General features: G+C 45.8%; 2 protein-coding genes across 4 annotated transcripts in view; one reads left to right on the plus strand and one right to left on the minus strand.

Annotated features, from left to right (window-relative positions):
* The window catches only part of PODN (podocan), a 108,588-nt gene that overhangs the window by 84,185 nt on the left and 12,075 nt on the right, over positions 1-12,328 (plus strand). The gene's annotated exons all lie outside the window — the stretch shown is intronic.
* Positions 1-12,328, minus strand: part of SLC1A7 (solute carrier family 1 member 7) — a 67,452-nt gene that overhangs the window by 45,576 nt on the left and 9,548 nt on the right. For all 3 annotated transcript variants that reach the window (XM_068140621.1, XM_068140622.1, XM_068140619.1), the window contains exon 3: positions 1,842-2,057. In XM_068140621.1, coding sequence (XP_067996722.1) covers positions 1,842-2,057 — 216 coding nt within the window. The remainder of the gene's footprint in view (positions 1-1,841; positions 2,058-12,328) is intronic.

Below are 12,328 nucleotides of genomic sequence, written 5' to 3' on the forward strand. Positions count from 1 at the left end.
GTAGGGATTATAGTCCTTTATGCAGCAGAAACAAGATAATGTGTCTTAACATTGCACACACATGTGCATGAATTCCACTGCACATACTTCATGGGGAAGTCACTGGGGAGATACAGACACCAGGAAGGAGGCATCTTCCCACCACAGATGAAGATGGAGGCTTTGTGAACAGCTAAGAAGGGAGTGTTCAGATGCTGCCCCATGACTGACATAATCTGACCCATTCTCAGCAAGGCATTGATGAAACAGGACAATATGCAGGTTTCAGATGGCCTGGCTAACTGCAAGTTGGAGGAGGAAAATAAAGCTTTGTAGAACCTTTTCATGCCAGCTCTTTCTGATTTGAGGTCCCAGTAACTCAAAGTACTTTGTGTGCTGGCTCTCAGTCAGGGTCAGGAATTTGGGCTTTTGAAAGACAAACCGTGCAACATTTTTAATTTGAAGAAGTCCCAACCTTATTGATTCTATGATAAGTCAAATAGCAAAGAGAACTCTTTATGGTTCAGATACACCCTTGGCTAAAAGCCCTTGCCCAATGTAGTACGAGATCATCAACGTGAGGAACTACTAACCAAAGGCAAAGCCGAGTCTTTCTGCATAAGCAAAATACATCTGAGGCACATGCTGTGTTCAGTCAGGAAACTGATCCCACCAGCACCTGGGATGCTGACCCAAGGAGGGAAATTCAGACAAAGCTATTAGATACTCATGAGAGCTATAATGCAGCTCTCAGAGAACAACTCTCCCTTCTGCCAAAGTAAAACAAGGAAAAACCACAAAGCAGAGCAAATAATATGACAAAGACAGGAAAGAGCAAGATCACAAGGGTGGTCTGTGTCCTTTACAGCTGCTCACAGCAATTCTCAGACAAACAGCACCTTAAAGAATTCTTTCCTGAAAAATGTGGATCTCAGGCCTTCTATTTAAGGTTTTGCCTATGACAACTGTCTGCCCTTATTTAAATTAACATCACATTTTAATACCCTCTTGACCTTAACAACAGATTTGATGGGGAAGTCCACAGGCTGCAGGCAATTCAGCAGGGATAAAAACCCCTTCCCCCAGTGCTGTCAGTGCTTCTAATACACTTGGTGGCCATTCATTTAAATTTTACCAGAAGCAGCCAGGAAAACATCTGATATCTTGAAAATCATCTTCTGAAATTTACTTCTGCTCCAGATCAAGAGAGGTTCACCTCCCCCTCTACTCTGCCTTGGTGAGACCACACCTGGAATATTGCATCTAGTTCAGGGCTCCCCAGTTCAGGAGGGACAGGGATCTACTTGAGAGAGTCCAATGGAGAGCTGCCAGGATGGTTGAGGGACTAGGGCACTGCCTTGTGAGGAGAGGCTGAGAGCCCTGGGGCTGATTAGTCTGGAGAAGACTGAGAGAGAATTAATCAATGTTTAGAAATATCTGAGGGCTGGGTGTCAAGTGGGAGGGGACAGGCTCTGCTCAGTTGCACCCTGGAATAGGACAAGGGGCAATGGATATAAACCACAGCACAGGAGGTTCCACCTCAACGTGAGGAGAAACTTCTTCACTCTGAGGGTCCCAGAGCACTGGAGCAGGCTGCCCAGAGATGCTGTGGAGCCTCCTTCTCTGGGGACTTTCAAGCCCTGTCTGGATGCATTCCTGTGCAACCTGTGCTAGATTCTATGGTCCTACTCTGGCAGGGGGGTTGGACTCAATGATATTTGGAGGCCCTGTCCAAATCCCAACATCCTGTGATCCATTTAACCAAAATGGTCACCCTTAGGTTCAGAGCTTAGTCCGGGCTCCAGGTGCAGCTGTGTATGAAGCGGTACCTTCAGAGGGCAGAAAGAAAGGGGTGTGGTTACCGGATTAAGTCAAGCAGTGCATCTGCAGAGCTCATGATGGGCTTTCCACCGTCTTCAGTGATCTCCTTCTGTGCTGCTCCACCAGGATGGATGATGGAGACCATAATTATTCCCACGACCACAGCCACAAATGTTGTCCACAGGTAGTAGGTGACAGTTATGATACCTAACCGACTGGAAGTCTTGGCATCCAGGGCTGCGAGCCCAGACATTAAACTGTGGAAAGAAAACAGCATTGAGAGTTTCTTTTGCATAGCATTAGTGCAGCTGACAGCCTCCTTTCCTAATGAGTGTGCTTTACCTCCTTCTCTCAGGATTGCCTACACAGCAGTATTTTCAGAAGCTTGCCAGCAACACTAAACCTGTAGTCTGTGCCTGCAGGGTTGCTTCCCTATTGCCCTGTGGGATCTTGGTTACATAAAGGACCCTGCAAGCTCAGGCTGCACATGGGGAGACTGAACCCTGCTTCCTGTTCCCTGAACTTTGACGGACAGCTCTGCACAGCCTTCATGTGTGACTGCTCAGTTCACCAGAGCAGTATCAATGAGCAGCCATAAAAACCTAGGGATGAAACTCTACATGTAATTTTACAGCATCCCGGGGTAATTCAGGTTCTGAAAGGATGCCTGAAGGCTCTAGTCAACCCTCTTGTTCCTCCCTGTGTGAGCAGGACCACAACTTTGAAATAAAACCCACCAAGGGGCAGTTTTATCACAGAATGGCTCAGGTTGGAAGGGACCTCAGAGATCATCTGCTCCAACCCCCTCGCCAGGGGCAGGGAAACCTCTCAACGAGACTTGGCTGTTCAAGGCCTCATCCAACTCAGCCTTGAACACTTAGAGAGGAGGCAGCCTCCCTGGGCACCCTGGTTCTGAGTCTCACCACTCTTGCACTGAAGAGCTTCTTCCACAGATCCAATCTAACCCTGCTCTCCCTCAGATTCAAACCATTCACAGAATTGAGGCTGGAATAGACCTCTGAGATCATCAAATGCAGCCTATGACCTTTTTCACACCAAAGAGTACCTTTTTTTTTTCCTTCCCCCCTAAATCACTACAAAGCACAGTTTATTTTTGCTTTATCAGGGGAGCAGAGGGTGATTCAGTTTGCCCCCACCAAAGTGGGGACAGTGTATAGCCTGCAGAGGAAACTCCTTCGTGGGCAGCTGTAGCTGCAGCAAAGTATGTACTATGGCCACCTCAGCCTCCTCCTCCCTCTCCAGCTCCCTGCCCACCACTGCCAGAGAACGACCAGTGTCCACCCTCTTGTTTGTATAGCTTGCCTCTACAACTCTCTACCAAATCCTTTAGCTCTCAGTGACGCTCTTCTATAGGCAAACTAGACAGGGTGCTGGTTGGTCCCTGAATTGGCTCCAGGCTGCTCTGAGCTAGACTCTGATGCTGCTTCTAAGTGACGTGCAGTTTCCAGTGACTCCAGGTTTGCAGGGGTCTTAAACTGAGATGCAGTTTTGAATAATAATTCTCTGCACACTTTTCAAAGCATACCCATCAGGAAAACTGCAGGTGACATCAAATACCACATTTGCTGTTTGGTGTGCGCCAGTGTCTGGCCTTCTCATCAAAACAGAACCAGTTATCAGCCCTTTCCTCATAACCAGACATTGACTAAGCTGCTCCTCTTTGAATGAGATGCCCTTGACCTCACTGCAGGGCACGGCTGTCTAGAGCCAACGCTGAAGTGCAGCTTAACCTTTAGAGTTGATTCAATGAAATCAAATGGGTGGGATTTAGTGCTCAGGTTCCTGCTATCCACTAGATTAATTAAGAAAATGTATTGCTTTTGTGCACTGCCAGCCTCTCAGCTAGCATGGGGTTTGTTAACACTATAGGAGCAAGAAGGAACACTGATTGCAGTGTAACAGGGCTTGGGGAGAAAATCAGCATCTCAGTCTCTCTCACTCTTGCTCTTCCCTCTCTTTTATCATTGCATTTGTTAAAAATCTACCTTCCTGTGTGTCTAGGAAGCACTGTGTGCCAACACAGCGCTGCAGATTACAAACCCAGAAGCAGTAATGGTACTCATCTCCTTGGCACTTCCCTTGGGTGGGTCCTTACAGAAGAGTAAATACTCTAAACCATTCTCAGAATCAACCAGCTTGGAAGAGACCTCCATGAAGAAATTCTCCACCATGAGGGTGGTGAGGCACTGAAACATGTTGCCTAGGGAGATGGTGGAAGCCTCATCCCTGGAGGTTTTTAAGGCCAGGCTGGATGTGGCTCTGAGCAACCTGCTGTAGTGTGAGGTGTCCCTGCCCTTGAGGTCCCAATTCTATGATCACCCAACCCTATCTAATCAACTAGACCATGGCTTTTCTTAAACACCTCCAGGGACATCAACCCCACCACCTCCCTGGGTAGCCCATTCCAATGGGCAATCTTTTGATAGTACATTGATCTCAGATCAGTGTGTTAGCTTCTGTAAAGCACCTTCCATGTTGTTATTAGATTTCTAGGCCTGAGGTCATTTCACAGGCCACTGAGACAGTTCAATACCTCGTTGATGCCCAAAGAAGGTGCCTATACTGTACTAGCCTTCAGCACTCTTCTACCTCCCACCTTAACCTTCCCAGAAACAAAAGAGGAAATGGAACCAGGTTGAGTTTTACCTAGCTGGCAGTTTTTCGTGGTAATCATTTTCGCTGTTCTTTATAAATGCTTCATGCGGGGAAGCAGCTGGCAGTGGTATGAAGATCTGTGACTTGTAGGCTGACACCATGCAAAGGGATTACTTGGAGAGGACTCCACCAAGGACACAGAGAGTACACTTCTGTCCTGGCACTGCTCTGAAGCCAAACTCTTCCTGTTGTCCTTGATACCACTGCATTGTGTTTGTTCCACAGAACAATAGAGAGGTGAACCCTGCACACAGCTCTTGGACTGTCTTGACTACTCACCTGAGAAGTGTGTCCAGAAGTACTCAGGGACAAAATCCCAATTAACTATGTCCAGTGGCTCATGTGCCTTTGAGGGTGCTACCTCAGCCCCAAGATGTTGGGCCACTACGATCTGGGAGGACATTGTGCAGCTATAATCATACATTGGCTCTTAGGTGACAAATCCTGAGGGGGCTAATAATGAGATTGCTCTGTCTTGGGGATATTCATTAACAAGATCATCATCTGTAATGAGATTATCCTGTCACCAGATAAAGTCACACTCAGTTCATGCTGTGATGAGAAAGTTCTCAAAAGTAATTAACTATGGAGGTGCAGCAGGGATGACTGTGGTGGGATGGAAGCATGAACCAAAGGTCTGGCTTCAGGCAAAGCCCTGTGGTCTTCACAGCCTGCAATGCTCAGTTTGGAGCAGGGACCAGTGGAAGCAGTCCCCAAAGGCTGTGGAGTAACACTGGCCCTGTCATTTTAAGCAGTTGCTGAGTGTCATTTTTAGGCAGAAATGCCTTGTAGCTAGGATGAGACAACAGTCATGAACTGTTTCCATCTGACCTCCTATGCTTGATGTCACAGGGATGAGGGCAGGAGACATAAAGGCTAACAGAAATAGTGATGGCCACAGTTCTTGTGTTAAGGAATCCAGTGTTGCATCACACTGATCTCTGAAGCTCAAATGTTCCCATAGTGTAACCAAAGAAAGAGCAGACAAAAGGCTTCTCTTGTTTCTTAGGGCATAGGCAAGTTGGGAGAAAATAAGCTTCCAGATGTCACTGCACCATGGGCAAGTTCTCCTTTACATCTAATTTTCATTACACACTCCTGGCTACACAGATTTCTCCCACAGTTTCCAAAGCTGCTTCTAAACCTGAGCAAAGATGTCCCCAAGCCATCCACTGCTAGACTCTCATGAAACAAAGTGGAAGGAAAACTGGTGTACCTCTAACTCATGTCAAGCCTCAGAATCTGGCTAGGCTTGAAATAAGAGGGCAGCTATTTGGTTCACAGATCAAAATCTTTTGACTTCCACACTTGTGTTTCATGGGCAGCTTCCATAACAAGTTTTAGTGACTGCCAAGTGGACAAACCAGACAATGGCAAACAATCTGCAGCTTTCCTGAATATTTACAGCACATCTTCTTCCTTTAACCAATCCACTCTAAAATCCACAAAACTGTCACTTTGTGTTCAGGGACCATTTCCATACTGCTTGTATAGAAAAGAAGAGAAAGAAAAAAAAGATGGCAAGCCTAAGGCTTCCAAAATACATTTTAATGAAGCTGGAATTATATATTAAACCTTGTAGGGCAGGATTTAAGGGAAATCTCTGATTGCTGCCATTTAAGAGGTTTCTTGCACCTTGCTTTGGAATATCTGGTGCACCATAATCAACTAAACTGCACTGACTGTTCCAGGCACATATAAAAGCCATCTTTCTGTCTCTTTTCTTTCTTATGCCTAGAGCAGTCCTGCTTCATTTTTGGTTTACTTTTATCTTGTTTGCACAAGAAATCTTGGATGAAGTTGTGCATCCTTAGAGACTGAAGGACAGCCTCCCACATTGTGGTAGCTGCTGTGTGTCCCATGGTCCTTAGATGTCTGTGGCTTTTAGCCTCTTCAAAGCTGCACTTTGATAACCTGAAGCTCTCTACACAATGCAAACCTGATGCACCATCATATTTTCAAGTTTCAAATCTTTCTAAGGTTTGCATTTTTATTCTTAATAAGCAAAAGATATCTGGCTTTTTTTTTTCCTTTTTTTTTTTTTTTTTTTTTTTTTTTTTTTTTTTTTTTTACCACAGCTTACACAGAATCATAGCATCATAGTATCATAGTATCAGTCGGGGTTGGAAGGGACCACAAGGATCATCTAGTTCCAACCCCCCTGCCATGGGCAGGGACACCCCACAAATCACAGAATGGTAGGGGCTGGAAGGGACCTTGAAAGATCATTCAGTCCAACTCCCTGCCAGAGCAGGATCAGCCAGGGCAGGTCACACAGGAACACATCCAGGCAGGTTTGGAAAGTCTCCAGAGAAGGAGACTCCACAACCTCTCTGGGCAGCCTGTTCCAGGGCTCTACCACCCTCACAGGGAAAAAAGTTTTCCTTTCTGTTCCCATGGAACCTCCTCTGCTCCAGCTTGCACCCATTGCCCCTTGTCCTATCAGTGGACATCACAGTGCCTGGCTCTGTCCTCCTGACACTGCCATTCACATCTTCATAAACATGAATGAGGTCACCCTCAGGCTCCTCTGCTCCAAGCTAAAGAGCCTCAGCTCCCTCAGCCTTTCCTCAGCAGGGGGATGTTCCACTCCCTTCAGCATTTTTGTAGCTCTGCACTGGACTCTTTCAAACAATCCCCTGAGGTCCAGAACTGGACACAGTATTCCATATGTGGCCTCACCATGGCAGAGTAGAGGCACATCAGAACCTCTCTGGACCTACTAACCACAGCCCTTCTAATCCACCCCAGGATGCCCTTGGCCCTCTTGGCTACACGGGCACATTGCTGGCTCATGGCATCCTGTTGTTCACCAGGACCCCCAGGTCCCTTTCCCCTACATTGCTCTCCAACAGATCAGCCTCCAACCCATCCTGGTCCATGAGGTTGTTCTCTCCCAGATGCAGGACCCTACACTTGTCCTTGTTGGATTTCAGCAATGTAAATTTAGCCTAGGTAATTCTAAATCTACTCTGCTTTGGTTTCTGGGCAATGAGGCATTCTGAAGGAGCCAAACCTGTATTGTCTCTTCTGTGACATTATCTAGCCACATTTGTATTGGAGAAAGTCAGAAGGGCAGCAAAGCAAATGGCAGCATTCTGAGCAAAAGCTGCATGTGGCCAATAATTGGTAAAAGTTTATTTCCTTGCAGCAATTAATTTAAGACATTATTTCAGTAAGACTTTAAGACATTATTTCACTAAGACTTCAATTGTTTCATTGCTGTTTGTTAGTAAAATAAATGAAATAAAATCCCAGCTAGGTTATTTCACCTAGGATGGCTGGGTTGAAGTTGAGACAGTCTCCCTGGGATTTATGAGAGGTTACAAAAGATTATTTCTTTATGGGGATCTTCCTGAGGGAGGAAGTTGAAGACCAAAGCTATGATCAGGGGAAGATCTAATGAAACCTAGATTAAGCTTTTAAGGGGAAATTGGAAGGGAAGATGAAGACCTCAACAGCTCCAGGAATTACTGTTACATGCAACTCATTCAAAATGTGAAGTCAGTTACTAGGTTGTTCAAAATATTGGCAGTAGTACAACCCAGTGAAATCATGACATAGTAAGGTTCATTTCTGCTTTGAGAGAAATCTGTGTAAAGCTGACAAAAGGGCTACAGCAGTTTTGATGTGATGAGGAAGAGAATTCTTTCAATATCTTGGCAATCTGATTAGTCCCATGCAAACAAGTAGCTAAACCCTTATGAGCACCTCTAGGCTTGTTCTGGCTGCCACTGCTTAAGTACCAGAGTACTTATAAAGTATTTTATTTCCAAGTACAGACAGAACTTTCTACCTTCTCTGCAATTCCTTAGTTTGTGTGTTGCTCTCTGACAAAAGCATGTGGGTTTTTATCCATTCTCAAGATCAAAACCTACATCCCCTAAAGGGGAGGATACAAGAAGCTGCTACTAAGACCCCATTCTGCATGTTTATTTGGTCTTCCTCTCCACCAGAAGCCATCTGGATGTTGCTTTGAAATAGATGGATTATGGATAAAGTTATCAGAAAGGATTACTGTGATTAGAAAGACATTAATCCTGTCAAGAAGTAATGGTCAAGTATTAACCACCAGCAGTTGTTCCTAGAATCATGTTTGTTTTCATTCATCCGGTACCCTCCCTCCCATTCTCATTTTGTGATTGCATGCCGCAGAGAAGTCCTTCCTAAGCAAGTTCTCCCAGGGAGGCTGGGAAGCTCCTCTGACAGCTACATTAGTGATGATTACAGTGCAGCTGAAAGTAGAGCATCATGAAAGTGAAGTGCTGGCTTCACTAATGCTGTTTGATCGTGCAGCCAGCCTGGCGCTTACCTTTCCATTGAGGTCAGTGCCTGCAAGTTTCAATCTGGCAATAACCTCCATTTCCATGGCACAAGCCATTTCATCAGCTCCAAAAGCTCTTGAGCATAACCTGCCACCACACAGGAAGGCAGCAGTTCTGTTTCACAGATGAGGAAACAGAGAAAGTATTTCTTTAAAGTAAAGCAACTGACAGTAAAAAAAGATAAGCTTGCAGTGATCTCTGCACTGCAGGGAAGCCTCAGGCTTGTCTGCAGATGTGCCTGGCTATCTGGGCTTTTATGGCAGGCTGCTTCACTGCCATGGAGACAATATTTATGGAGGAACCGTTTGCAAGATGGGAAATAAGACTCTTTACACTAATGAGAGAAGGAGATAAGAAACTTCCTCTGTTTCTTTTTATAGTCTGATCCTTGATTTTGCTTAGTCTCTAGTGTGGTTAAAATTATTGCATCAGTGAGAGAGGGATCAGAATGACTTCTGCTTTTTAGGATATTCTTTTGCTTTCTTCTGAGATGGCAGAATTCCTACAGACCAAGACAACACCATGGCTGTGCCAGAGAAGCCTGCTGCTCTCATTACATGCCAGAGTGACAGCAGTAACTGTGGGAGAACCGTAGCCTGTCTCTACCTGTTTCACCCTACATGGTGTGGCCTTGCAGCAGGTTTTGGGTTTCTATTTCCTAATGTCACACCACACTGCACAGGAGAAAATGCCTCCTGCCCATACCTGTGCCCAAATCTAGTTAGCACATCTGTTGGGCTGGACCTGTACACATATACAAAGCTTCAAGTGGCATCCTGGTTGGAAGCTGGTGCCACCCGACACCTCCACTCCTCCCATCTAAGTGATGCCGGGACTGCTCCTGTGGCATGACACCATTTGTCTAGGTACAGAGGAAGATAAAATCCTGCAACAATCCATGCTCACCCTGCAAACCAAGCCAGGTCAGGCACATGTTGTGCACCCGCAGACAAGGCAGCCCATTTGTATAGTGGACACTCCTTAAATGTCTGTTTGTGTATAGGCCAGACAGGCATCAGCAGCACATGCTGGACAAGGGGGTTGAGTCTACCATTAGTTTGCAGATGACACCAAGTTGGGAGCAGGGGTAGATCTGCTAGAGAGCAGAAGGGCCCTGCAGAGAGACAGGTTGGATAGATGGGCAGAGTCCCAAGGCATGAGATTGAACAAGTCTAAGTGCTGGGTTCTATACTTTGGCCACAAGAATTCCATGCAGTGCTACAGGCTGGGGACAGAGTGGCTGGTGAGCAGCCAGGCAGAGAGGGACCTGGGGGTACTGGTCGACAGCAGCTGAACATGAGCCACCAGTGTGCCCAGGTGGCCAAGAAGGCCAATGGCATCCTGGCCTGGATCAGGAATAGTGTGGCCAACAGGAACAGGGAGGTCATTCTGCCCCTGTACTCAGCACTGGTTAGGCCACACCTTGAGTCCTGTGTCCAGTTCTGCACTCCTCAGTTTAAGAAAGATGTTGAGATGCTGGAATGTGTCCAGAGAAGAGCAGCAAGGCTGGGAAGAGGAGGCTCAGGGGAGACCTTATTGCTGTCTACAACTACATGAAGGGAGGTCATAGCCCGGTGGGGGTTGGTCTCATCTCCCAGGTAACTAGTGACAGGAGGACACAGTCTGAAGCTGCACCAGGGGAGGTTTGGGCTGGATGAGAATAAGAAATTCTTCACAGAAAGAGAGACTGGCTATTGGAATGTGCTGCCCAGGGAGGTGGTAGAGTTGCCATCCCTGGAAGTGTTTAAAAGGAGACTGAATGAGGCACTTAGTGCCATTGTTTAGTTGATTAGATGGTGTTGGGTGATAGGCTGGACTTGATGACCTTGAAGGTCTTTTCCAACCTGGTTAATTCTGTGATTCTGTGATTGAGGGTCTCCAGGGATTTTATCCAGACTGCTGGTATATTAACAGGCTTCTGCTCATCTCAACACAACTAAACAATTATCATGAAACCCCTGGAGGTGTTAAAGAAGCATGTAGCTGTGGTGCTTCAGGATATAGTTTAATGGCCATGGTAGTTGGGTTATGGTTGGAGTCGATGATCTGAAAGTCGATGATCTGAAAGTCGATGATCTTTTCCAGCCTTAGTGATGCTATGATGACTTGTAGTCAGTGGAACGCTCCCTAATGTCAAGTTTTGTTTTGGAAATTTCCTTTGAAACATTCAGGTTGGGAAAGAACCTCAGGATCACCAAGTCCAACCCAGAACCCTACTCTACAAGGTTCACCCCTAAACCATATCTCCAAGCACCACATCCAAACCACCTTAAACACATCCAGGGTTGGGGATTCCACCACCTCTCTGGGCAGCACATTCCAATGTCTGACCACTCTTGCAGGGAAAAAACTTTTTCCTAATGTTCAGCCTGAACCTACCCAGTCACAGCCTGGGGCCATTCCCTCTTGTTCTATCACTAATGACCTGTGAGAAGAGACCAGCACCAGTCTCTCTACAACATCCTTTCAGGTAGTTGTAGAGAGCAATGAGGATCTCACTGCTAGCTCTACAGTGTTTACAGTGATTGTGTTTAACTTTACAGCTAGGCTGCTGGAAAAGAAACTGAAATCCATAATCCCCCAATCTACATTTCCAGTACATCAGAACAGGCAGCTTTCCTCTGCTTGTTCAATAAGGCTTTAGAAAACAGTCAGTTCTTTTTTACCCAGAATGCTGAGATCTTTTCCTTATTCTCCAACAGTTGTAAGTGTTCATGACAAACTGACACACATAGCAGAAGTCCTGCCAGAAACTGACATCATGCACTGTGCATGATGTGTGCAGTAGGAAATCTGGCTTTATGGACTAAAGCAAGCAAAGGCAGGATTTTGTACAGCACACAGTGGAGATTGATGTCCACTGTCACTGCTTCCTCCCAAATAGCCCAATACATGAGCCTACTGTGACACAGCTTTGAATGTTGGAGGGGATGAACAGCAACCTCTGATCCCCCACTGATAAAGGGGATCTGAGCCACTGCTGCACAGCTCATGCAGAATTCAGGCTGGCCTCTTGACTTCAGCTGTTTTCATTTAAAAGAAATAATAATAAAATCCTAAATTCAAAGGTCAGGATGCAAATGAAAACAAATTATCTGTTACATGTGAATGTGCAGCTTCACAGCTGGGGAAAGAGCCAAGGCTCTTCATAATGCTTCATTTGGTTTTGTTCTGCCAGTTCTTTCAAGTTTCCCTAGATTAAGAAAAAGGTGAAAGGATTTGAAACAAATTTGGATTATAACAAATGTCAGATTTATTTGACTGTTTATAATTCATACATGTTCCTAGCCTAAGGAAACAGAGGGAATCCATCCAGCCCCTCAAGCCTAACATCACTGCTGTTTCCTTTGTGAGGCACTGTTTCAGAGCTCTCAGAGGACTATGAACGATAGTGATGTTACAGATGGCAACACAGGGAAGCCGGTGATGATGTCTGAGGCATGGAGGAGGAGGGATCCTTAATAAGGTTTCCTAAGAAGGTAGAACAGAATTTTCTTTTACAGTCTCAAGCAATCTCAAAACATCCT

The sequence above is a fragment of the Melanerpes formicivorus genome, unplaced genomic scaffold (assembly GCF_026170545.1).
Source record: "Melanerpes formicivorus ecotype bairdi unplaced genomic scaffold, bMelFor1.0.p_v2 SCAF_7, whole genome shotgun sequence".
Lineage (NCBI taxonomy): Eukaryota > Metazoa > Chordata > Aves > Piciformes > Picidae > Melanerpes > Melanerpes formicivorus.